Below are 27,834 nucleotides of genomic sequence, written 5' to 3'. Positions count from 1 at the left end.
AGATAGAACAAGAGCACAAGATAGAACATCGTTTTAGCAAAGGAAAAACTGCATCACTAAGGTAAGCCTTATTGTTAAATAAAAGACATACATAATTTATGTTAGAGAATACAAACCTAGGTAATATATTTATTTTGTTGCCAGAGTGACACGTTGATCAGGACGAATCAAAATAATCCATGGATTTTTCTATTTTCAAATCCTACTTAATAAGTTATTGTATAGTGAGAGAGCATGAATGATCTTATAAGGCCCGGTGTCTGACAGAGCCGTCAAGAACCTAAAGCTGGGTCAGAGAGTTCGGCTTCCTTGGCGGGTTGGTTTAGAGGGAATATGGATGAGCTCGGTCGCGGAGAATGTGGAGTATCCATAATCTAAACCAGATATACAACAATATACCTAGGAGATGATTTGAAATGACTCGAAAACACTGGACCGAGAAAGCTAAATGGCGGGAGCAGTGAATTAAGATGTTATTGAAGAAACTGCAGGGGACATACAGAATCATCTGAATGGTTAGAATAACTTTGGCAAGAGCCGATTTAGTGTAGAGATATATTTTAAAGGTGGCAGCTGAGACGAGGTGGCAGTAAGGGATTACATCCCAATTTGAGAAACGTAAACCTTAAAAAATCTGGTTTTAAAATGATTATCTTTGTATGTATAGATTGACAACACCGACACGGTGTTAATTTCACTAATTATATCAAAAATAGTTAAATGTCGATGTTGTCACATCTGAGTTTTATGCTTCGCATAAATGAGAAGGTACCAGTCCCAAACTCTCCGTGCCTCTCTATTGTTTGTACCTCAACTTTCTGTTGAAACAGCTCCCATTACAGCTTCTGTTGACCAATTACGGAAAGTCCCTTCTGGTTTCACACGATACATCGTGTGGTTGTGGTCTTCCTGTAACCTTCCAAGGTTGGCAATTTTAGCCGAATCATTGTTTATTTATGCACAATAACAGTTTCCATTACCTCACCATGTGTTCATTTGTTCAGCATGAACTAAGTAGTATCAAGTTTGTTTAATGTACAACTACATAGTGATAATATTTCCCTTTACTTCGTGTATCAACCAATTTACTTTCTTTATTTCGCGGACACGTAGAGCACGATTCTTTCCAAAGATTGTCCAACTCGACTTTGCCTTGCAAAATCCCACTCTCCGAACATTCCGAAAGCTATAAGAAACACAACATTCATTCTTTAAATTTTCTTAAAGAGCTATTCGATCTGTTTGACCAACGATGCTATGAAATGTGTTAGGTCGGTACCCCCGACAAGCTGGTCTACTATTTCGTAAAATTATTAGGTTTTATATAACAAAGGAATTATTAAGAATGCTGATCGACTTTTACCACCAAAAGTGTCAATTGCATCAACTCTTTTGGAAACATTGGAGGTCATTAGTGAAAACTTTCTGTTGAATTATTGCTAAACCTAGTGTCTGGCTTTAGAATATCAAAGTGAACAAAACTTATGCAAAATGCCGACAAACGGCAACATTTCAAGATGTTGTTCAAAAACAGAAGACGGATGAATAACAAACAAGTAGCATCAAATTAACGTCAAGTAAATCATCAGAATTTCCTTGATGTAGACCGTGTTAAATGTGACATCCTTGTAAGGACAAAGTGGGAACGCTTCACAAGAAAAACAAGTCTAAGAGTTTGAGGTTTGTGCTTTTTTCTTTAATTATGCACTATTCAAGAGGGAGATTGCTTTACTACGAAATCTGTTACGTCACATTAGCGTGGTAGTCGCGTTCATATCAAGCTTGACTCGACAATGCTTCTGTTGATGACATTTGTTGTCATTTTTGTTTTCTCCTTCTCAAAACTTATCTAATCTAAACTGTGAAAAGGGCTTTGCGCCGAACTTGGAGAGGTGTTTGTATGATTGAAATTATAATGTTTCTCGAAGACTTGTGAAGGAACGGGGATGCCTGTACTTCTCTCCCAACCTTTGATGTATATTCTCTCTTAAACTTCGTGAAATATGCTGCATTAGACAAATCCTTTTAATCGGCTAACTGACCATTCAGAACGATCGCTGTTAATCCGATAACCAATTTAGGTTGTTATGCGTGGGTCTGGATTACCATGGTTACCTGCGAATGCCTTGTTATTGAAACAGTTGTCAAAATATGAATTCGGATAATTTCTCTGTCTGTCCTGGTAATATTCATCGAGTGAGGGACACTTGTACTGTTGAAAGGTTACTTCTACACTCGTCAGAGAATTAGTTGAATGATTGTCACTTTCTGAAAGTTTAAATGCCGTATTTTGTAAGAAGAATAGATATACCACAAATAAACTCAATGAAATTGTCTTGCCCCATCTTATCTCATTCCATCTTACTATAAAATAGTTTCGACGAATCTGCTAAATCGTCCTCCGTTTCAGCTTGCACTATAAAACTTTGCAACCCTGTCTTCTTTACATGTACACGTCTATCCCGCGTTTTTGTTTCAAACATATCCCATTTTCCCCTTTTTGCTTTTTATAATGAAGATTTATGGACGTGTACATCCGAAGATACTATCAGTTTAGTCCCATTGTCAATTTGAATAACTTTCTACTACATATTTTCATAAGATTTTTACATTTTGAACAATGTAAAATGTCATCCCTATTTTGAAACTGAAAGCTTAAAGACATTGGACACTATTGGTAATATTGTCAAAGACCAGTTTTCTCACTTGGTGTATCTTAACGTATGCATATAATAACGAACCTGTGATAATTTAAGCTCAATTAGTCGTCGAAGTTGCGAGAAAATAATGGAAGAAAAAACACCCTTGTCGCACAAGTTGTGTGCTTTCAGATGCTTGATTTTGAGACCTCAAATTCTAAATCTGAGGTCTCGAAATCAAACTCGTGGAAAATTCCTTCTTTCTCGAAAACTATGTCACTTCAGAGGGAGCCAATTCTCACAATGTTTTATACTATCAACCTCTCCCCATTACTTGTTACCACGTAAGGTTTTATGCTTTATTTTGAGTAATTACCAATAGTGTCCACTGCCTTTAATCTACAATAAGCTCACCCTCATTGTCAGCCTGATTGGCAAAAAGCCATTTTCACCGATCGATATGTCTGAAACCTTGTCGATTTTTTGTCTTCTTGTCGAAATTATGTTAGTCCCGCCCGGTGCACACATTTTAAAGAGGTTTCTTTGCAATGAATAGTTACCCATTTAGCTACTTGTTAATTTCATTCGTGGCTGTTATGGGAATATTAATGACAACGGTGCATCAGGAAAAAGTGCACAACGCACTTTAATAATATCTCTTACAAATGGCCTTGGAAGTCATTGTACAAAAAAAGGTAAAACAATAAACGGGGGATAAACAACAGGGACATATATTCAAGGGGACTATTACGGTTGACCATCCAAATGAACACAAACTTTTTCTCGACAATAATTAACTATAAACAAAAATCAACAAGATTTATATTGTACTAACAAAAAGAACAGTTAAAGAGCTTTACTCATTTCTCAAAAACTACAGCACCCTAGCAAGTAATATTTTAAGAAAAGCTTTCTATATTCAAACCGGCTAAGTTTTATCTGTGGCAATGTGTGTTGTGTCCTACAAAAACTACCCAAATCCTTTAATGTAAATGCGATGTTGTGTCTACACTGAGAAGTTTGACAAATTGGTTCCGCATTGAATGAACGTTGTGAGTTAGAAACAAAATGCTTAAAAAGTACAAATATTTACATCACGAGCTATTAACATCTTCATGTATGTGCTTTTAAGTCAATTTAAAACAACATAGACTCATCAACTCTTATTATTTATCTTTTCTAATTACCTTTTAAAATATCTATCACAACCAAATCGAATTAAGAGGGAATGTTTGTCACTGTAATTGATATGTTAATTTTAAAAACGAACTATACTGCATGTTCGTTCTACCGCTTAAAAATTTGTTGGGTATCGTTATTTCTCTGAAAAACTCTTCCCTTATTCCACATAATTTTCACATAAAAAGACACTTCTGGGTGTTCCATCCATTAGTAACAAGACTGTAAATCAATTTAAACAAATTGGACTTATCACTTCTCGTTATCTCTTAAATGCAAAAAAAAGCACAAACCTACTTCAAATTGTTATAATATAACTAATGGTTTAGATTATATGCACTTAAAGTATGTGAGTTGCCTCTGGGTGCATTTGGGTATCACACGCGAAGGTTTGATATCGCCAATATTGCCCATGCGATACAGGACCGTTATTTCGAAACTCATTAAAACCGCGGGAAACCTTTACGACGCCGCCACTTTTTTTTACTCTCTCACTCTCTCTCTCTCCCCCTTCATTTTATCTGCGCGGAATATTATCTTGTACTAAAGAAATGAAAATAGAAATTGGAAAAAGCGCGAAGTGGAGAAGCTAATTTTATTAGCGTCACTCACGTCCCTTGGGGAAAAATAACATCGTGCAAAAAACAAACCTTTACAATAAAAATTAAAACTGACGTTTATGTGATTTCTTTAAGGGGGAATTGGGCACGCATTTTATCGACAAAATATTGACCTGAGGTAAAAAAAAAAAATTCTAAGATGAGAGAAAGAGGAATGAAAAAAATTCAGTCTTAATTGAGCTTTTTGAGTATTTGTTTTGGCTTTAAATGTGATTAAGTTCCGGCATATCGTGACGTGCTGATAAATAATGGCTAACAAAGGACACTTGAAAAAGACAAAAACGCAATTTTCTGTTTTTCTAAAGCCCCGTGCATTTTTGATATTGTGATATCGGAGAACAAAGGCGTGCTGCGCGATACTTGTAACTAAGACGGTAAAGTCTTACAGAATCATAAATAGACGACAAACGCTCAACAAATTGGACAGTAACAGACTACACAGCTTAAGACATGGGCAATTTGCAAAGCTACTTTTGAACAATGAAATAATTTATAAAAAATAACGCCAGAAAGCTAAGGAATATTAAGCTTAAATTATTTCATCTTTTTACGATGATAGTAACTATTGAAATTCTACATTCATCTAAGGAAATCTCCCGAGGGGATATCATGGGTTTTTAGAAGACTAAAAGTGACATGTTCACATCCGCTTGTGAGTTAAGAAACACAACATCAAATCGACCAGTTAAAGCTTCAAACCACAGGGGATTCGTTTTAAGGTGACTCATTAGTCAGTTACTTTGGCTGTCCATGCTTTCATCAAATGCTGCAATGGAATTTAGCAAGGATGGTTTCAGGTCTTTAAATGATGGTTTGTCGTCTTGACAGTATTTCTGGTAGAGCTTAATTTAATATTCAGTGAGATTGTGACTGTTATTGTGTATAGTCACCACTCCTTTAAGTTGCCTTAATAGTCGAAAGTGTGTTTCTTAAAGTTTGATTCCACGTTGCGAACTATTTTACACTAAATTTGAACTTTATAAGAACCCGTTACAAGCATATCCTCTTATTAAGAATATTGTTTATACTCTCAACTTTAAATTCAACCAACGACTCTTCATGGCTGTGAAGGGTTATAAATGATAAACCTATAACCCGAATACACGGTCAGCTTTTTACCCGTAAAGAACCTATTTAGTTTCAAACAATTTCAATCATCCTGCCACCTTTCCCATCATCAGCGACCCCTGCCGTAAACCTAAGCTGTGTCTCACTCCACGACGTTTGCTTGTTTCCCTCTTGGAAACTATTTGGTTTCAACTTGCCGGACGCAATCGTCCTATGATAACGGTGTAGCAATCGTAATTCGATAGTTTCCGTATAGACGTCTTTCAAGACTTCAAACACGGACCCTCCCCGGAGTGATGTTTACTCTGCACACCTTGTCTATCAGACACCGCCGCCCTGCAGCCATCAAAACAAAATCTTACTCTTCTCTTGTTTCCGTTTAGAGGGACACCAACCTCCTTTTAACAAAAAAGACATCCATTTTCTTTCTTTCTCTCGTTGCTGAGTTGACACGACTGTGGTTAATGACACCGAATTCAGACGGTGACTGTCCCCCGTACCCGGGAGGATATTACAGGGCGGTAAAGACGCAGCAGGACACCCGTCCTATCCGGTGACCTCCGGGCTCTGATCGCTGATGAAGTCGTCTCTCCCCTCTTTCTTTTTCTAATTCGATCGGTCGAAGAACCTTATGGCTATCTTTTGCTCTTCTAAAAAAGTATCAATGAGTTACTGACTTTTTTATGAGCTCAGACGCATTACGGACAAGCAACTAATAGCTATTTCGCTTTGATATGTTATTGAACCTGTTACGATCGGAGTCTACAGTTTTGATGGATAGTGGAATGACCGGCGGATATGAGAAGGTGTACGGGCATAATTATAGACTCTTATCTTCAATCACGCTCTATAAGTCAACGTGTTACCCCTTAAATTACATTTCCATCACTTTTTCTTTAAAGTGAGACTAGCTTAATGTTGTTGTTTTTGGTCGATGTTTGTTCCTGATCGAGAAAGTGACCTTGGGCCAAGTATCGCTAAATGGAATTAGCTATACCAGGAGCCAAAATATTATGTCATTTATAGCTTTTGTGACAGCTCTCAGTTACAACTTTAATTGATTGATAATAAGCAATGTCCTTATTTTGTCGTGCAGATCACCAATATTCAGCATTTAATTTGTGTATAACTTTTGTTTTAGCGTTGGGCTAGCTCAATATTGTTGCTTTTTGGCTTGCATATGGTATTGATGCACTAGCACTGATGGGATTAGTGGCCGAAGGATGTGGATTGTTATGTGTGATATTGTGTCATCTTACCGACCGAATACTGACCTAAGGTGGTCAATCGTTTGCTGGAGGCCGCCATGTTGTTTACGTCAATTTCCAAATCCGCCCATGGTTCTATATCTTATGGCAAATATATCATCCAAGTGAGTGCTTGAAAAATTTGAACTGTAACTCAAAAGCCTACGTTTGTATTACTTCAAGTGCATCTTAAAGATTGTAGAACTTCTAAACATTGATAAAGTTAGTGTTTCAATAGCATAACGTCACAAATGAATACATAAATTAAGAAACATATTTTTGCAAAACGGTTAAAATAATGTTCCTTTCCTAGCTTATGATTTAGTTAGTCGTGTCAAAAGCATTAGTAAGTTGATATTAATCCAAGTTTGATCTCAGAACCAGGGATTTAAAATTCTATCCTATCAGGCAGAATTTCAGTTGATGCAATAACAACAACTGAGCACACAAGAGAGATTTCACGAATCTTGTCTTTTTGATACCCCTGAAATTTGTGTCAGAATTATGCTCACTGTTGCATCTTGATCCGTGCATGCTGACCAATGGGAAAAATCCTCCAAATGGAGAGCAGATTATGGGTTGTTTAACTTAGGGATAACAGAAAAAGTTAAGTTTCAATAACTGTGACATTGGGTTAACTGTGATAACTGGTCATTGTCTATACTACACACTTTGCTATTTAAAAAAAAAATCATTTAAAGTTGAGAGATTTTGAAGAAACCAATCCCCTGAAAACTTGAAAAGAAATGTTGAGATTTAAAGATTTGTTAGATATAATCCTCTTGTACATAAATTGATATTTTGGTTGATATTTATATCCAAAACTTCACGAAAAAACACGTAGGGATATTCTTAGTAAGTTTTGCATTTTCATTCATATTGCTTTTATTCCCAAACCTTCTCTGGTAACTAGATCCAAAATGTAGTTTGTGTATTTGCTTTGAGTTGTTTTGTTCTTGTTTTTAAAAAGCCTTTCGCGAATTGCTGGAAATTTAGTTTGCATAGAGCCTTTATGCTTCAACATTACTGTGTTTTCATTGTCATGGATAACACATAGGGCTACCACTTGCATCCAAGCCTCACCTATTTTGTGGGCGTCACTTTTTTTTCTCTCAAAAATCTGAACACTTATTTAATCGACTTTTCTTATCCGTTTGACATGGAGGACCCTCGGGTCTAATTCTTGCACATTCATTGGTTTCCATTTCCAGCCAGAAATATATTACGGTATACCTACTAACTGAAATGATAATCTGTTTTATAGTAGGTCTATTAATTGAGATATCTTCAAGGAGTTGACTAACGACATGCTTTAGATTTTTATTTTAATGTTTTCAATTTGGGTTGGTGACCTATATCTTGTCAGTGATTGATACAGCTTGACGTCTGTCAGTTTTTTTTCTTCTGAGGTACCACATCTTGCATGACTCCTTTAAATTTACTGAGCAAAACGAGGCAGGGTGGATGATTAAGCTGATTTTGGTGGCGTGGTTGGTTAGGCATACTCTGAATTGCAACGGTCGTGGGTCCGAATCCCATCCGAGGTATAGGCCTATTTCGCAGCTTCAGAATGTACTGAGTATACAGTGCCAGTAAAATTAATGAGCTGATTTTGACTTGTGGTTCACAAAAAAAAATTGTAGTCGTCACTTTATAACATGGTATGGACGCGAAACCTTTTAAAGATATTGATCAAGTCTCGTGCTATTTGGGGGACCTCGTGTTCCTGAGAACATTACTTCGACGTTTGAAGATAACAAACTCGCGCACTTTAATGTTTGAGAATATACGCAGTAGAGTGCTGTTAAATATTTCAAGATGCCCCCGCAAAGATTCACTTCAAACTACTCTACAAATGACATGCATTCCTTTACTTTGTTGCTTCATAGCATACCAGCGATATGATAACGAATTGATATCATCTAACATTACACAGGTAATTGATGATAATAATCAAAACATATAAAATGCCTTCTAAATTAACTTCGTTACGACTTGACACAAGACTAAAGCCGGCAATGGCGGGATGACGATAACGTGGTTTTGTTCAACCATATCCCATGGCATATCGCATGTGCTTTCTATCAGCGTACGATGATTATTAGACTTCATTCTAGTCCCCATGGGCTTCCTACCCCTGGATACGGCGCTCGTTATTGCTCTTAGTACTCTAAGTCTGTCGAAGAAGTTGTCGTTAAATCTTAAGACGATTAAAAGACAGACAAAATTAGTAACCGTGAAACGACGCGCATTGTCTAAATACACCTGTTCACAAATCATCGGCCTTTATGATGCCATTATCGAAATAATCACCATTATGAACGTGTATAAAATCCTAATAAAAGATGAACCCATTTTTGCTGTTTACTTATTGCGTGGTGAACGCATTTGGTGATTTGTTACTAAGTCGTTTGATGTGTTTGTTATAAACTAGATGACAGTTTTAGAGTTCCACTTGCCAAAAACAAACGATGTTTGTTATGGTACTAAACCGGTACCATAACGCAGCTATGCGCAGCTAAACCGGTATTAAGATAGACACCATGGGTGTTGACACCTATGTTTGAGATACCGAACAGAAAATCAAAATTAAACATCACTGTTAAAAAACACATTATTTTGGCAATTTTAACACCTCCCAGTTTTTGCAGTATATTCAAGCTTCAACCAAGCTGTTTAAAAAAGTTAGCCATTACACCATCATCACTGTACCTCACTGTCAGTGATCGCTTGGTAAAAACATTACCAACTACAAAAAGCACGTTCACTATGCACACAAAGTGTGTATTTGGACACTTTGGAGTTGTATTTAAACAAGAGTGTAGTTCAAAAGCAGCATATCACCAAGGTTGGAATGTTTGAAGTGTTTCGATTCACCCTCCTCCAAAAAGTTCACCCATAGATCGCATAACCCTGCAATGGGCTTGAAAGGGTCAGGTACCCATTATTTACACTTCTAAGAGGGTCGGTGACCGGGTAAATATCATGCCTAGCAACCACACACTTATCTATCCATTTCATTCCGAAACATTCATTCTTATGCTTTAAGGCTCTCTCCTACGATGAGGGTTTGGATACAAGATGTCTTTGAATGTCATTTTCACACATGAGCCTGAATTATGAAATTTGTAGTCAGTCAAAGGAGACTGGGACTGGGAGACGTCGGAGGCACACCAGGGGTAACGTTGACACATAATAGAGAAGTCTTTCAGATAGGCCGTCATTCGACGACCCATTTTGTCAAATTATATTTTTAGAGCAGGTTTAATTAAACAGCATTTAGATAATACTCAACATGTCTTTGAATGAGATGAACATTCAAACGTTTTGACGGCAACCCTGACAGGGCAATCTTAGCTGTTGCGGAGGAAGTTTTCATTTTAGACGCTGTGATGGCCTCATACCAAATCCCCCAAGACAAAGACACAGAATCAATACGAGCCCTGAATAAATGTATTTATGAACTCCAAGTTAAATGTGATAGTCCAATTGCTTTTGCAGCTGTCATTCATGCACGGGGCATAACTAGGGCTAATAACGACGGTATCATTCGCCCTGGGGTCGAGGGAAGAACACGTGCAGTTTACTGTTGACCGGGTTGATGGAGAAAGGTATCATTCTTGGCGTTCAACTTGTTCAGTTAACAGCGAGGTTGCCAGCGGTTACTTAAAGGCACTGGACACCCTTGGTCATTGTCAAATACTAGTTTTCTGACTATGCATAAATCTGTGAAAATTTTTACTCAATTGGTCTACGAAGTTAGGGAATAATGAAGTGGTTAAATAGTGCGTTTTCAACTCGGATTATTTTTCATTTGCCCCCTTTTTGGGTCATCTAAACACAGATCCTTGGTCAGACATTTTGTAAATATTTTTGGTTGAATATGTGATAGTGTTTAATGAGCAGTCGTTCTTTGGGTCAGACACCCTTTAGCACTGACTTCTGTTTAACATGTGGGCTCTATAAACGTTTTCTCATCTTAAGAAGTTCGACCTTAAACTCCAAGATAAAATTAGCTCCCTTAAGGTTTGTTTAGGAAGTGTGTCTGACGTACACCATGCAGGTTCACTATACGATGTCATTCAAACCGCCATTTGTTTTTTTCGTCAACACAATATTCACTGATGCATGAAAAGAAGGCAAAATTGTCAAGCTTCTTTAAGGTACAATATGGTCAAAAAATTATGATGAAAAAGGAAATAGTCAGATTAATATTGTGATGGGCAGTATGGGCAGTATGGTGTAAAATTACAGTTAAGCGTAGACTTTGAAGCCAGTTCTTGAGGGGATGGAGCTCGGCTGCACTCGATGAATGGTTTTCTTTCACCGTTTAAAATCAAAATGTGTGTTTGCTTCGCAGTTTGACCAACAGATGAGTTTTTCTCAGTCACTTTTTGACCAATAGCAGAGTCTTTCTCGAAGGTCAGATTACCTTTCTAATCTTGTGGTTTGAATTAAAAGACACAATGTTTTATACTAGATGGGCACTGTGAGGGAAGCAGTAGTAATGTCACATAAAAAACGTGCGGGATATACAACAGTATATATTTTACTAAACATCCTAATAATTTGGAAATGCTGAAATTTTGAGTAAAATATTTAAAGGATTCTCAAAACATTTTGTTGAACTGATATTTGTGATGCTGCTTTGATTCATAGACAGTTGAACATGTCACCGGGAAGCTCATGGGGTTTAATAAATGCATAAGCCGTTGCTTTTTTTTAGGGATAACTGTAAAATGCAATTTTCCTCAAGAGTACAGCGACCCATACTCAGCTGAAAATTACGTTTGTCGGCGCTCATACGAATTATTCAAAATACGTTTACTCCGTATTTCTCAATTTGTGTGAACACTTTGCGGATGTGAAAAAAATAACAATATCCGAGTTTGGATACATTGACCAGAAGGCCTATACTGTATACAGTTTTACCAATATTTTAAATTTAAATATTTTAGCTTATTGCTTGAATAACACGAAACCTTCTTAAAGGCAGTGACACTGTTGGTAATTGGCCAAGACTAGCCTTCACAGTTGGTGTATCTCAACATATGCATAAAATGTCAAACCTGTGAAAATTTGAGCTCAATCGGTCATCCAACTTGCGAGATATGAATGGAAGAAAAAAACACCCTTGTCACACGAAGGTGTGAGCGTTTAGATGGTTGATTTCGAGACCTCAAGTTCTAAATCTGAGGTCTTGAAATCAAATTCGTGGAAAATTACTTCCTTCTCAAAAACTACGTCACTTCAGAGGGAGCTGTTTCTCACAATGTTTTATACTGTCAACCTCTCCCCATTACTCTTCACCAAGAAAGGTTTTATACTAATAATTATTTTGAGTAATTACCAATAGTGTCCACTGCCTTTAAGGTTTGTATAAATGTATTGGTTTTGGTCCTCGCCTACCAGGCTAAAGACATTCCACTTGAGGGAAATAGGGAATCTTGCCGATTTTGCCTTTACCTATTGTACATTAATTTATACATATCACGTATTACAGTTATGAATGTGAAGCGGAGTGGGTGGTTGGTTAGACGCCTTTAACTCCCATGAGCTTGTAAAGAATGATGTACTCTAACGCTACGTATTCGCAAGGTCACAGTGTTTTGTCAATTTACAAAGGTCAAATTTGCTGTTGGTGAATACGTAGGCCTATGTTTTCGTTTGAAACTTCGACGAATTAAAAAGCATTCACGTTAACTTCTTCCTCAGCAGACAGTAAAATGAGAAAAGTATGAACATGGGACCTAACCTGAAACATTTTAAAAAGAGAGCACGGGTCCTAAATTTAGCCCAAAACATAAATGGAGTAAGGGATCTTAGCATAGCCCAAGACCTCATAAGAAGTAAAAAAGGAAAAACGGGTTTAAATACGAGACTTAATTCACGGACCCAATCCTGCACCCACACGAAGCTCCTTTTGCTAAGTGTTCCTCCAAAATCTTCAAATTTTCTTCAGAACTAGAGCTTCGATTAGCCCATTTCGTCTGATAACATTAACAATACAACAATGTATTAAGTAACATTGTATTGACGGTCCATGAACCCCGGGGCGTCACTGAGTTTACAACAGTGTATTGGTTAGAGGGCCCATGCACCGGGCACAACAGGCAGATGTCGAGTCCGCTTGAATTGCACTTTTCAAAAAGTGATGACATGAACCGCTCTGAAATAAACTAAGAAGACGTGGACGAGCTAAATATAATTTGAGTGTTGTGTTATATGTGTTTGGGACATGTATTCTCTGCTTTGGGGGCTTGATGTAAAAGGGGGGGGGGGGGGTTGTCTCATGGATATTTTGGATAATAAGTTGTCAAGCTTTAAAGGCATTGGACACCTTTGTTAAATGTCAAACACCAGTTTTCTCACTTTGTGCATCTGAACATGCATAAAATAACAAATCTGTTAATATTTCGACTGAATTGGTCATCAAAAATGCAAGAGAATAATAACAGAAAAACACCCTATTGTTTTCTTCTTGCAATAATGATAAAGTAACCGTTGAGACATCGGACAATATGTTTTTAAAAGTGTCGACTTTTATATAAGGTAGAATTTTTCATTGAATCAGATATATATTAGACTACTGCCAATATTTTGCAATCACATCTTATTAATTATGTCCCAAATGAAAGCATGCCAATTTAAATGAGGTGTTGTTTTGGGGAGACAGTGTGTTTATGAAGACAAAGTCAAGGACGATTAATACCATCGCGAGTGTCACACTGAATAAATATATCATTAGCATTTAAAGAAATCCCATTCAATGTGTCATTTGGGAACTGTCAACTGATACCTTCTCTGAATCTTTCTGAGCCAGTTTAGTCCACGTTGTATCATGTATCCTTTAAAGTAATGAATTGTTCCTAATAGAGGCCTTAATCTTTTTGAGAATTTACCATTCGGAAAAACCCTTTTTTTGTGTGTGTGTAAAAGTGCAAGTGATTTTTCTCTGGCTTTAGATGAAATTTGAATGATCCTCCTTTTTTGAAGTGGCCGGTTTGAGACAGTTTGATTTTGATATCATGGTTGTCATGGAACACCAGATAATTGCACACCGACAATTGAAACTCTTGATCCATCTTTTTCTTAATACGCCAAGGCATCTTAGACCCCTCCTCCGATTTCAGTTTAGGATCCACGTTAAGATGTGGCCGCTTTTACTTGTTAAACGTGAATAAGGGAGATTTGGTATCAACTTCGCTGTTCACAGTGTGTGCTTTGGTATAACCATAATCTTTGCAAAATGGCTCCAAAATAGATACAGGGCGTTTAAAGAACCTTGATGGGAATTTCGGCGTTCTGTATGATAAAAAATGAAGTCAGATGCTCAAAGATATAGGTTACTATATTATTATGATTCTCTGTAAAAAAAAAAAAGAGGAAGTGTTCGATTAATTTGTTTCGGTGATTGTCTCTTGTATCCTGACTTTATATCATGGGCGCTTATTTGGTCTAATAAAATAGTGAATTCTCCCTTTAAAACCTTCTTTCGTAATATGTGTGTAGAAGTGTGATCAGCATGTACTATCACATTTAATCTTAATACCCCGCAGTTGTAACATCACACGTCTGGTTTCTAGACTACCACATCCCCATCTTCCATCCAATCTAGGGAGAAAGAGGGGTACCTTAGTATTTCCACAAATGCATGGCTTGGCGACTTAACAAGATCCGTGCCAAAAACCAATACATGCCACCGGCAAGAATGAATTCGAAGATAAACTATTTCCCCAGGACATAATCCTATAACAAACCATTGATTTTACTTCTCGAAGAGATAATAAAAAAACATTCATCGACTGTATTAGATACTGAGCACGTATGTACATGAAGTACCACCGCAGGGCATGAGGAAGATACAACCCTAATGGCACTCACGAGGAGCAATCCCAGGAAAATGGTTCAGCAACAACAAATGAAACATTTAGCCTGTTTTTTTTTTTTTTTTTTTGCTCTCCCCCACCCTCTCCTTTCAGACTAGTTTCTCATATACAAGGGGCCTGGAGTGAATTGACTTTTCCTCCGTTTATACACGCCCGTTTCGACGACTTGTAAGACAAGCCGTTGCTTTGCGGATGCGGTCGATGCAATTGCTCTTTACATCCGACTGTGTTCAGCCAAGAGTAGTCCCCATGGCAAAGCGGTAATTAGTTTAGTGGGACTATTAAAGAGATTGCCCATCGATCGGGCTTGTTTCATCTCAGAATTCTATTTGTTTGCAATCCTAACTTGTAGACCACCGGGCAAAGACATTAAACAGATTACTTTCCATAGAGATGCTATCATTGAATTACTACCTTTTTTCTCATCTTTTGCAGAACAGTTAGTTAGTTTTATTTTCATTTATCAGGCAGGGATCTTTTAACGCATTAAAATACACTCTTAACAGAATGAAGACTGTTCCAAAATGAAGACTATATTCACTGGAATGTTTGTTTCTGTAAAAAGGGTCTTTTGAAACACGTGTTGAATCTTAAATGAAGAGAAAGGTAAACACAGGGGAAAGGAAAGAAGGTGTTTTATTTTGTATGAATATTTTAAACACTATTTACTTTGTATCAACCTCGGTACAGAAGTGTCCCACTTAAGATGTCAATTATGTTTTGTTTATACCCTCAGCAGTTCAATTACACCGGTGACTTCTTGGCGCCCGTTCTGAGTTCGCGGGGAAAGCAGCCCGATACCCGCCGTGGTTTCAACAGTACTCTGCCCCTGATTAGTCGCCTCGAGTGATCAGCTGACGGAAGACTTTTGATTGGTGGAAAGGGATCGCTTTAAAACAAAGAGAAGAGACTCTGTGACGTGGAATAGAAGCGGCTTGGATACTGAGGGTGTCGGTAGGCGGTCAAGCTGTTCATGGGGCAAAGACAATTCAGGACAAACTCCTGCGATATCTGTTTTCCATCTGAGCATTATTCTCCGTCAATTGTTTTGTCAATATACAGAAAGGTTTAAGAGAACTACTTCATCAAAATACATGCACGTCAAGTCTTCGAAAGCTTTCGTGCTTACGTTCACCGGGGAATATCTGTTGTAAAAGCTTCATATGATGTATGATCAATTTTAAAAGAACAGTCGTAGATTCGGCGAGGGAATATGAAGATAGAATGATCGCATATGTTTAGGGATTCAGAAAAGCCATCATCACTATGTTGCTGACAGTTTTGATAAGTCGCGTCATCTTGAAACGCTGAAACCTGCTCATCTCATCACCTGATGGTCCACATCATCTGCTGAAGACTGAATGTAAGTCTTTGTATTCTTCTCATATTCGTATAGTATATCTTAAAGAATGTTCTTAAATTACATGTGTAATGACACTGTACCCGAACAACTGTTATATCCACATGCATATTTCATAATGATCAGAATATTTATTATAACGGTGAAGCCATAGCGTGACAGATTTCCCTTGTCACTTTTTTCGTTAATTTTGCTCATCTGCATCTGTATTAAAAAACGTCATGTTATTAGAAACAGTATACCCTAGCGATGCAACTAAACATAATTACTGTATCAAGACGCACATTGCGTCGGAGGCGGGTACTTGAGACATAGTTCCAACTTCCTTCTGAGCCGCCTCTCGCTGAACTGAAACGCCCACAGCTCCTTTACCCTTCCCACACACTCCCCACCCATTCCCTTCAGATACTTTCCCGGCGCATGCTACTTTAATATCTGTACCCATGCTGATTAATAGGCACTGGACACCTTTGGTATTGTCAAAGAACTATATTCTTACTTCCCAAAATATGCATAAAATAACAAATCTGTGGACTTAAAGGCACTAGTGGACACTATTGGTAATTACTCAAAATAATTATTAGCGTAAAACCTTTATTGGTGACGAGTAATGGGGAGAGGTTGATGGTATCAAACATTGTGAGAAATGGCTCCCTCTGAAGTGCCATAGTTTTCGAGAAAGAAGTAATTTCCCACGAATTTGATTTCGAGACCTCAAGTTTAGAGCTTGAGGTATCGAAATCAACTATCTAAACGCACACAACTTCCTATTTAAATAGGCCGCCTTTCTTGAGTGAGAAATTACCTCTTTATCTTTCTCAAACTACGTTACTTCAGATGGATTCTTTCCTGCAATGTTTTATACTATCAACAGCTCTCCATTGCTCTAACAATTATTTTGAGTAATTACCTATAGTGTCCAGTGTCTTTAACTAAACATAAACAAAAGAAGCTCATACACCATAAGGATAGCTAGCCCTGGATCTGCGACTAGTGTAACCAAATGTTATTACCGACTGCTGTTACCTTGAATGAGATTTCAAATTTTCATCAATAAACATTTCTGGCGGCGAGTTATATTTCAAGGCAAAGGTAAAGTGAAACCTAGTTTAATCGCAACAACACCAACGGACCCGTATCGCAGCGTTCCTGTGCCACTTAAAAAACAAATGATACAAGCTTTCTCATTAAAAATTGTCAATTAATGTTTCAATCATTTACTAATCATGTATCATACCCTAAGTAGTTGCCTGGTTCCCGGTGGACCATAAAGTAATCACTGGGCAATAAATAATTCATGAAACCAGTTATGATTTCACGACGGTCGGTCGTCTGTGTCTTTTGATTGAAGTGCACTGATTGTCATAAAATCGCAGCTTACATACAGTGGATGGTAATTAGAGGTCTTCTGACGTCACGCCTAGACTGTATAAGTAAGGAGTGGGCCCAAATTGTTGTCAAAGATTTACTAAAGTGTGCCCTTGTTTATCGAAGATTAATTGCGGGGACCATCCAATAAGCCCAGATCTGAGCTCATGAGAGCTACTTTATAAAAAAGAGGATCTCGGACGACAACCATGCTCTCTTATATAACCTACTATTATGACAAGTACTCTGTCTGTTCTTTTTAATTTTGTATTATTATGGTTCATTTATTAACTGCACTGGCGGCCAAGCAGGCCGAAAAGTATATTTACGAGTAAAAATAGTTTGTTTAAAACAACATAAATATATATGTATAAATATGTAATTACTCTAAAACTAATTGCAAGAACAATCCAAAAGCACATTTAAAAGCTTGAATCAACACTGGTGGTCAGGCAGAACGTACTACAAGTAAAACTGAAAAAGCTCCTGGGTCAGAACTGACCTGGTTCCCCGTCTCACGGGGCCTGACCCAGCTAGATCCACTTGACCCGGAATCTGTTTAAAAATGGCACGGAAATGGGTCAAGCTGACATATAAATCCAAGCTAATATTCAACTGTTTAACCAGTTCCCTGGTCAGCCTTGACCAGGAATGAGTCAAGCCCCTAGAATTCGGAACAGCCATTTCGACCCGAGAATTTTTACAGTGTAGACACGCCCAAACCACACGAGTCCACAGTTTAAGTATAGCCATGCTCTCACCTTTTTGCTTGCACATATCCTGCTTTGGATGGGTGTTTTATATTAACTGTTTAGCGTCCTTGGGAAATGGGACGTGAAGCCGCTAGGTTTCCCCTACTGGGGTAATGTGCTGTAGTTCCAAATGAGAATTTAGGAAACTTTGGCCTACATAGTCAAGGGTTTGGATGTACCTTTGGTGTTTTTACTTTTGACAAGTACCCTGTTTATTCTTTTAAGGTAACTTGTGTTGAGCTTCCCCTCTTCTTCTTTTGTTTAATGTTTTGATTTGTTTGTATTTTTATTTGTGATAAACTGCCATTGACAGGATAGAATTAACCCATTTTATCAGTGTGGTAACATTCAATTGATTTTCAACTGTGGAACAATATTTTAAGAACAATTTTGTGTTTCTTTTCAGAACCTCTGCACTTCTGTTTCTTCTTCACTTACAACAACCTTATATTTCCGCCGCCTGCCACGAGGCGACGAATCGTTGACTCGTCTTTTGGATCCAGCATCAACGGTCTTTGATTCTTAGCTAATATAGCTGACTTTGAAATTCACCATGGAACCGGAAATGGACATGGAAAACCCTGCTTTCAACTCGACTCTTTACTCCAGTATGCAATTAGACAGTGAATACAACCAGTACATCCTCGACTTTCTGAAAACTAAAGTCTTCCCTGCTCCATATGAATACCTAATAATTGCCATCTATGGATTGGTGTTCCTGCTAGCGATCATCGGTAACACGCTAGTATGTATCGCCGTACTGCGTAATGAACACATGCGTACTGTTACCAATTATTACATTGTGAATCTTGCCGTGGCAGACATCTTGGTATCTTTAGTTTGTCTTCCTGTTACTGTGGTTGTGGACGTCTCAGAGACTTGGTTCTTCGGAGGTGTTTTGTGTTTAATCATTCCCTACATACAGGTAAGCGTGAAATTCCATTGCAAGCCCACCCCCCCCGTACCCTCCCCCAAGAAACAAAAAGGGGTCACGGAAAACTACTTCAAAAATCCAATAAAGAGCACTTGAATAAACTTGAAGTATCCTAGAGTATGCTGGAGATGTTTCTAAGGAAAAAGTTTTGTATGATTGTCGTTTTTTTTTTTAACAAACAAATTAAGGGGCCAAAATTGTTGGTGCCACGTGCCATCGTTTTCAAACAGACTTGACACACGCCTGGCGCGGGAAGCCTAGCTTCTTCGTGTCCGCATATCTTTGATATCTTTGTTGTTTTTAAAATTTACTCTTTCTAATCTGTGTAATTTTTCATCAAATCCACTCTTGATTTGCTCCTCAAATTTGCATTGGTAATGAGCCGTATTAATCCGATAACGAGTCCGAATGATGTTCATTTATAATTTACTCAGCGAAGGTGTTGATAATAATGCGACGGACATCCAGCGCGTATCGTTCTTAAGACTGGCCGGGGCCGAGGCGCAATTCCCAGGGGCAGCGACTTGGCATTGACGCGGTGCGTTAAGTGTCCATTATAGGCCTTGTAATGTGTATGAAGGACCGCAGGGATTGTTGCGTGACGGTGCTGAGCCTGCGCCGAAGCATGCCTCGAAAGGGGCAGCCGTACTCGGAAAATACGAAACTAAGCTCTCGGAATACTCCACAAGATCTTCGTGGGAAACAAAGTTCAGTCGTTATATCAGTCGATATTTAGAGAATGATGAAGAAACGCAAGCTGGCAGCAGACTTTTAAGTTAACAATAATATCGTTGGATGCGCTCATGCATGCATAGAGTGACGTAAACAGGGACGAAGGACAAACAGAGTTGCCTGAAAAGGCCAAAAAAATGCGCGCAAATGGCTTGCAACTATTTTAAATCGCATGACTTGTATTTACATATTCATTTTCATTAGGTTAAGGAATGTTGGTATAAACAAAAATGAAACCAGTTTTCATTAGGACAAAAGTTCACTTCACAGAATCAAGGTCATAGTTCAATAGTGATTTATGATGGTCTTCACTGAAGAAGTTTCAAGGGGTTGCTGAAGAGTGCTTGAAGTTTTACAAGTATACATTGCGGACACGCACTTCTGGAAAAGTGATACTACCTCAGAGAATTGCACAGTACTAAGGTGTGATCAAAATATTGAATACCAAACAAGGTCTGCTGTCCTTGTTCGGAGAAAAACAAAATTCTAAAAGGTACATACTATTATTTGAGTTCATGAATAATTTAAAGTATTTTTTAAAATTGCATCAATATGTTTGATAAACTTTAACAAGAACTATAATGTTTGGTTTACAGAATTTGAACTCACTAAATACTTTCATGGTTTGAAGTGAGTTGGGGTGTTTTATGTTTTGTTGGTCGGGTTTGGGTTTTATACGTTTTGTTGGTCGGGTTTGGGTTTTATATGTTTTGTTGTTTGGGTTTGGGTTGTATATGTTTTGTTGTTGTTGTTGTTGTTACTTTTTCACAATACGCCATGTTTGGTTTGTGTTCAATACATCTTTACATAGTCAATGAGTTCCAATATTGCAATCTGTTACGATCCACTTTTCAAAGTTAATAATGAGATTTTGTAATATCTTGCTATTTCAGAACACCTCAGTGTGCGTGTCTGTTTTCACGTTGACAATGATCGCAGTGGACAGGTTCCTGGCAATCTGTTACCCTCTGAAGTTCCAGAGCTCAGCCAGACGTACCATCATCTCAGTCATCGTCATCTGGTGCGTGTCACTTGCCATCACTCTGGCCAATCCACTCACAATGGAAGTAACCAGTCAACAATGGATGGATGGCGCCAACCCAGTGTGGCTTTCAAAATGTGTAGAAGTGAGTGAAAACACAATCAACCAATCAGTCAATCAATTGGTCAATCAACCAATCAGTCAATCAATCAACAATCAGTCAATAAGTTGGTCAATCAATCAATTAGACATAGGGCTTTTTGTAGAGCGCCATCATTTTATATTATTTCTTATTCCGAGGAGCTTAGCAATGTGAGAAAAAAAACTGTTAAATTTCACAAGTAGCTGGGAAGTGCAAGGAGGTTTGAGAACTTTAAATTATTGTTGTTCAAGCATTTGAAGATATGTGATATACTAGTTTGATGTCTACTTTGAGCTGTAAATACATAACCCTCCTTCACGGGTCGTACACTTAACTTTCATGTTCTGGTCCAGTATGACTCAGAATCTGTTCTATAATCTCCCCCCCCCCCCCCCAATAACGAATAATCTGAGTTAAAATAAAATGAAGTTTTACCACTTTCCAGCGAGATAAGCCTGGCCCGTAAATGGGTCAGGCAACCGAATCCAGGTCAGGTTTGACAAGTGGGAACTTTGTTTAGAGTGTGTGTGTCTTGCATTGATGTTGGGTAATAGGTTTGACTCGTTTTCTTCCACGGAATTAGCGAAGAGAAAACATGTAAAACGAAGACAACTTTTCAAAGACTTTGTTTTAACCAAGTGCTATTATTTTGTCCTTTCTAGAAAAAATGGGATAAAACCGAAGGGAGGAAAGCATACTATGTTGTTATGCTGGTGTTTACGTACATCATTCCTCTCTACATAATCGGACTTGCGTACATGATGGTGAGTAGACACACACTGCCCTCTGTTGGCCGTATTTCTTTATTACAGAGGTGTCAAATACCACAATATCTCTGATATATTATAAGACTATCGTTGCTGTTTCTTCAGTTCATGGTGATGCTGTGACAGTGTTTCGATTTGCTATTACACGTTGTGTATATCTACTTTGCTATGTAGTTCTTAGGGAACTATATCTTGCCTTGGTTCTAATGCAAGACTTACCAAAAGAACAACATCTACACAAAACTGTAATGGTACTGTAATTTGCCATTATTGTGTCTTAATTTTCTTTACTGTTTATTGGTCCCTATGTAATGTCCTCATCTAAGTAGTAAGTAACGTCTAACAGACAATGACTTGGTACCATCAAACCTTTTGTGCTTAAATTGTTAATGAAATGTCACCAGGCTCTCGGTATATAAACCCTTTCTTATGACTGTGCTCCCCTGGTCTGGTGCCCTTGTTCCGTTTTGCAGGTTTGTGTACGACTGTGGTCTGGTATCCCAAGTGACGAGACAAGTTGCCAAGGTAAAAAAGCTGGGAACAACAACTCCGGCCATGCAAAGGGCAAAAGGGTAATGAACAAGAGCGCCGAAGCCCAACTGCAATCTCGCCGTAAGGTAGCTCGTATGCTGATTGTGGTAGTGGTCATCTTCGCTGTATGCTATCTTCCAATTCGTGTGCTGAATGTTTTAAGGTTAGTAAAACCAAAGGAACATTCATTCGTGCATAGTGCATCATGATTCCAATATAAGGCGACCCAAACAAATAGTTTACATTCAGTGTTTTTCTCATTTACCTGTGCTTAGGCCGTGTACGAATTGGTGTATATAGCTATACGGCTACAGCTATACTTGTGCGTCATCATTTCGGGAAGAAAGTATGTCAGAACCCTTAGCAACAGTCGTAACTATAGCAGCTAACTTGGATACGGCTAAAACACAGATAGTCGGCCCGTGACTTTAAAACGTGGCTGGACAATTTCTAATTCTCCACTTCATTACTCAAGCCAAAACAGTGACATAGCGAGACGATTACCGTGTCCTCAACCAGTAAAATACATCAGCACTATAAATTTGTTTGACTAATTGGAAATTGGAAAATCCCTTGGTTATGGTCGTCGCCGATACAAAAATAATCTATTTCATGTCTTAAATTAGTTGCACAAATGGTACAAACGTCCCTGGCCCAGTTTCATAAAGCTGCTTAGCACAAACATTTTGCTTAGCATGAAATGTCTTCCTTGATAAAAACAGGATAACAAAATGTCCATTTGTTGCATGTTGTTTTTCTTACTGGTATTCAGCTGTTGTTTACTTGTCCTGAAAATCACGTGGAAATTTGGTTGACATTCCTGTTTTTATCAAGGGAGAAATTTCATGCTGAGCAATTTGGTTATGCTTAGCAGCGCTATGAAATTGGGCCCTGCCCATTTGAAACAGGAAAACCCTCTAGATGTGTGCTCGACAACAATAATTTGAAATTTCTATTCTGGAAATGTCTTTACTCAGATGATTAATTTGACATATTTTGTTTTACCCATTTATAGAAAGGTTTGCGGTAACACCATGTAATGACTATCTCTAATGAGTTGGGGTGGTTCTGAAAAGAACCGTTGGTTTCAACTCGACGTTTCGATCAGTATGCTCTGATCGTCTTCTAGAGAAAGCTTACATGGTGTTACCAACTATATCGTATTTCCACCATACACAGTTTCAAATCCTACTTTTACCCATTTGTTATGCATCTAGTGCGTTCGGTGCGTTCTCCCAGGCGAACGTTGATATGATGGCTCACAGTGCTAACCTTGGCGTTGCTTATCTCATTGCCCACATGATGGCGTTTATCAACAGTGCCATCAATCCTCTTATATACAACTTTATGAGTGGTAAGTTTTCATAATGCAGTGCATGATGACGTCATGACGCAGCCATGATATTCCTGACACTCAAACCAATAGTATGAAAACAGTATTTATATAGCGTAATAAGAATAAACATTTTGAAAGTATTACGAAAAAAAGAAAACCAAAACTTAAATTAAATTATTCATTTACAACTCACAACAGAACTATATAAAATTAGGCCAGATCGGCTGTTAATCTAAATGAAACCAGTAAAAACACTACGAACAACAAAATAATTTGAACTATAAAGCTAGTTTCAAAAGGTATCATAAATTTTAAATATATTATATTGATTATAGTGACAGGAAATCCCAAATGACTGCATCATGAAATAATGACGCAACTTAGTCTGGGCTCTTTTAGCTATGAAGGGGACAAAACTGTAATGCACACAGGGGGCAAGACCAAACTGTGGTTGTGTAGTAAAAATGATTGTGTGCAAGGTTTACGTACCTTCTTCTACGGAGCTCTAAAACTTCCATCCAGTTTTAATTAGAGTAGAGTGTACTATTGAATATATCTTGGGATGACGACAGACAAAGTGTGAACTCTTTTTTCTCGAATATGTCTAGATCTCCAACTTGCGTCTAATAATTCCCAAGATTTTCAGAACATAATGAAGACACAGTATTGGTTTTTTCTTTTTGTCTTTTCTTTTTTTTGGGTGGGGGGATACACCATGTCACATAATTGAGCACCTTGTAACTATTTGCTTTGGTTTTGAACCGACTTTCTCCATTCTTGTATTGTATCTATTGTCTCTGTGTTTAAAATGTATGTTCTCCTAAAATATTGAATCATTCAATCTATTCTGTCTACAAAGGGTTTCTTTTTATGGTTTGAGAACAAATGTGTTGCTTGTGAATTAACTTTAACATTGTATGTTGAACAGTCACCAATTTTTGTTTCAATTTGTCTGTTTTCTAACATTTCATACCCTATAATATTCGTATTAAGTGTCCAAACTGCATGTTTAACATTTTGTAATGAAAGAAAAATAACAGATTCCGTGGGTTGTGGTTTTGATTAACGATACATTATCTGCTAATAGGAGAAGCTGTTAACTAGGGTGGTTTATCTATAATGGGGAACCTTAATAGGGGAAGGAGGGGGGGGGGGGCACACAGGTGCGACCTAGTCTCATCTGCCGCCATAAACCCATCCCAGCATGTCAACGCGGAGTTTTCCTTTTAACCCTATCAAACACTTAACCCACTGCAAGGTTGCGCCACTGCATGCACTTTAACCATCATCTCGTTCAGGCGTGCCCATTTTGTGTTTATGCATTTCGTCACAGTGTTCTTGCGATAACAAAAACTGCTTCCAAATTTTGAGTTGAAATTTTAACCAGTGCATGAAAACTGCGAAAGTTCATAACCATCTGTTGCCATCATTTGTATTCACCAGAGCCCATAACTGTTGTATGTCGCGATTCCAATATCTCAAATTCATCCACCCTTAGAAAAATTCCGGAGAGAATTTCGAAGTCTTTTGCGCTGTCAGGGAAGCACCGGTACATTACGTCATCATAACGTCACTGCTCCCAAAAGATGGATTCCAACGAATAGGAATCGTAGCGCTGTGGTTTAGGGAAAGTTGTCGTACTATGTTGTTAGAGTAAGTGTCATAAGGGTATACTTTAAAACGACTAAATGATTGAGGATGTGTAGTCTGTGGAGATTGCATTTGAAATCTTTTTGCAAAGTAGTTAAGCTTTGTTGAAGCTGTTATAGGAAGTCACACGGGGTAACTTGGAGGCAACCAACTGCAGTGCATGCTATGAGTAATTTCTTTCTTACGACCCCCAAGAAAAGTACCTGACAAATTCAAATGCAGACGAATTCTGTTTATTTTAGGTTGACTGGAACTGGTTACCTGTAAATTGCCTCGCGTGACATGACTCTAAAGGAAAGCAGATTGCAAACCCTTGCTCATGATGGAACTTAGTTTTTGGACTACACCAGCCCTACTCTTGTATTACAATTGTGGGCAACAAGTGGTGGCTTTTGAGACAATTGAAACGTGAGCGAAGATTCGACTCTGCCTTATCTAACCACTTTTTCCATCTGACCACTTGTTCATATAAAGCACAACTCAACGCTTGACCATCTTATTGAAATATTGCTCAAGATGTAGACCCAGACTGAGTGATAGGCAAAACTTTGAATTCTACCTTGTTCCTTTCTTTGCAGCAAAGTTTCGTCAAGCATTCAAGATGACGTTCAACTGTTGTGGTTCCGACTCCAAACGGCACTCCCGTTACACCCAGCGTTACACCAAATGCCAGTCCTTCAACCAAAGCTCTGCGATATCAGACAGCCGCGCAAACACCAATACGGAGTGCTTCTCTATGGCTAACCGACCCAATTCTATTGTACATACAACCGAGGCTTAGATTAGAGTGTGTCTGTGTGTGTTTTTCGGCAGCATTTCTGGAGTTCCCCCCTGCGCACTTCATAGACTTTTGTTAGATCGAGTTAGCTGTCTTGGTTGTGTGTTTAGACATAGGCCCTTTTCGAAACCACGGCTTCGGCCCCAGATTCGGCTCAGGCTAGCTTTGCCCCGCGGTTGTTTTGACAATTTGAACGTACTTTGCGTACGCGCTAATAAGGGCTTTAGACTATAGACCGGAGCCTGCAGCCAAATCCAAAGCCGAAGCCGTGAGTCGAGAAGGGCCAACGGTGTGTCAAGTGTGAATGAGATGAAACTGCCCTCAGGGCTTCAGACTATAGAACGGAGCCTGCAGCCAAAGCCGAAGCCGTGAGTCGAGAAGGGCCAACGGTGTGTCAAGTGTGAATGAGATGAAACTGCCCTCAGGGCTTCAGACTATAGAACGGAGCCTGCAGCCAAATCCAAAGCCGAAGCCGTGAGTCGAGAAGGGCGAATGGTGTGTCAAGTATTAATGAGATGAAACTGCCCTCGGGGCTTCAGACTATATATAGAACGGAGCCTGCAGCCAAATCCAAAGCCGAAGCCGTGAGTCGAGAAGGGCCAACGGTGTGTCAAGTATGAATGAGATGAAACTGTGGCTTTAGTCAAATTATAGTATATCCCCGTATGTATTCGTTTGAGAGCACATTGATTACATGAGGAACCTGACATTAAGCTCTGTGTGCGAACAATTAGTGGATTATTTTTATTCAGAAAAGCTTGACAATTAATTTGTTGAACATGTTAGTTCAAATAAAAACAAATACAAGTTGATCGTCTCGGGTGTTTTTTTTTTTAGAAAAGAGGAGGATGAGGGCCTTTTTATTTTGTATTTCTTTTAAAGATGGCCACCAAGCATCTTTAATTTAAACTGGCACAAGTTGGTCAGTTTAAAGCAACCACTTACTTCGTGTACTTACAAGTTTAATGAGAAATGCACCGACAATTTGGCTTTTTGAAATAGAACTGTAAAATAAAAAATAATACAAAAAGATGAGGGCGGGGCGATACACTGGTACTATGGTTATTTTGTCTTATCTTCCCTATACTCGTACTAAACTCTAGGGGTGGATATTGAGTTCAACATGATGACCATTTCACAGCTTGCATTTCACGCACTTCACTTTACTAAATAGACTGATTTAAATACCTCTTTGCTTTTCAATATCTTTATCTAGCCACCACAGAGTCATAGTCCTAATTACTAAGTAATCAAAGCACACTGTGTTTTTATATGTCCGATTTGTGATTGTGTTCTCTTAATACGTAGATTTATGGTTTCATGGTAAAAGTTTACTTAATATATCGACCTGAATAAGTGTTTAATATTTCCCTTTTTTACAAAGTGTACAGCAATATATGTATAAATTATTAATCTATATGTCTATAATACCCATTTAGTTTACATTCTTATACGTAGTGTGTGGGGCATACACATAATTTGAATACGCCATGCCAGAGAGTCCTTGGCTATAAAACTATACAATAAAACGATGTCTTTGTCTGGATAGAGTAGGATCAGTCCGTTACTCGCTAGCGAAATTCAAACCCAGTTTCTGTCCACGTGGTCGTGGATCAACCTAACTGGCAAGTCTAATTAAAACAATGCAATGGCATTAGTTTTGTTTTAGCAGCTCCATACAATTTGCCACAATCAAATTACTGGAAGTCTACGTATTCATGCATAGGCAACAACTTTAGGCAACAACTTCGGAAAACTATAATAAGCTCAAGGAAAATGATGATTATCATTTTTTATTTATTCATTTATTTATTTTATTTTATTCGCCATAACAGTACAAAACAAAATACATTGACAACA

The 27,834-nt window shown here is 38.2% G+C and overlaps 1 protein-coding gene across 2 annotated transcripts; it reads left to right on the top strand.

Moving 5' to 3' along the window:
- On the top strand, window positions 1-27,834 carry LOC117304878 (orexin receptor type 2-like). Of its 2 annotated transcripts, none has more exons than XM_033789516.1 (8): window positions 1-61; window positions 15,382-16,005; window positions 18,529-19,047; window positions 20,682-20,915; window positions 21,575-21,676; window positions 22,153-22,373; window positions 23,428-23,564; window positions 25,775-27,834. In XM_033789516.1, exons 3-8 carry the CDS (start codon window positions 18,676-18,678, stop codon window positions 25,975-25,977), a joined length of 1,269 nt encoding a protein of 422 aa, XP_033645407.1. In that variant the 5' UTR covers window positions 1-61; window positions 15,382-16,005; window positions 18,529-18,675; the 3' UTR covers window positions 25,978-27,834. The 2 variants fall into 2 exon arrangements, with proteins under 2 accessions (XP_033645407.1, XP_033645406.1); XM_033789515.1 differs by having other exon boundaries at window positions 20-61; window positions 15,379-16,005.

The sequence above is a fragment of the Asterias rubens genome, chromosome 21, assembly GCF_902459465.1.
Source record: "Asterias rubens chromosome 21, eAstRub1.3, whole genome shotgun sequence".
In the NCBI taxonomy this organism is placed as follows: domain Eukaryota; kingdom Metazoa; phylum Echinodermata; class Asteroidea; order Forcipulatida; family Asteriidae; genus Asterias; species Asterias rubens.
This window is presented reverse-complemented; position numbering and strand designations above follow the sequence as displayed.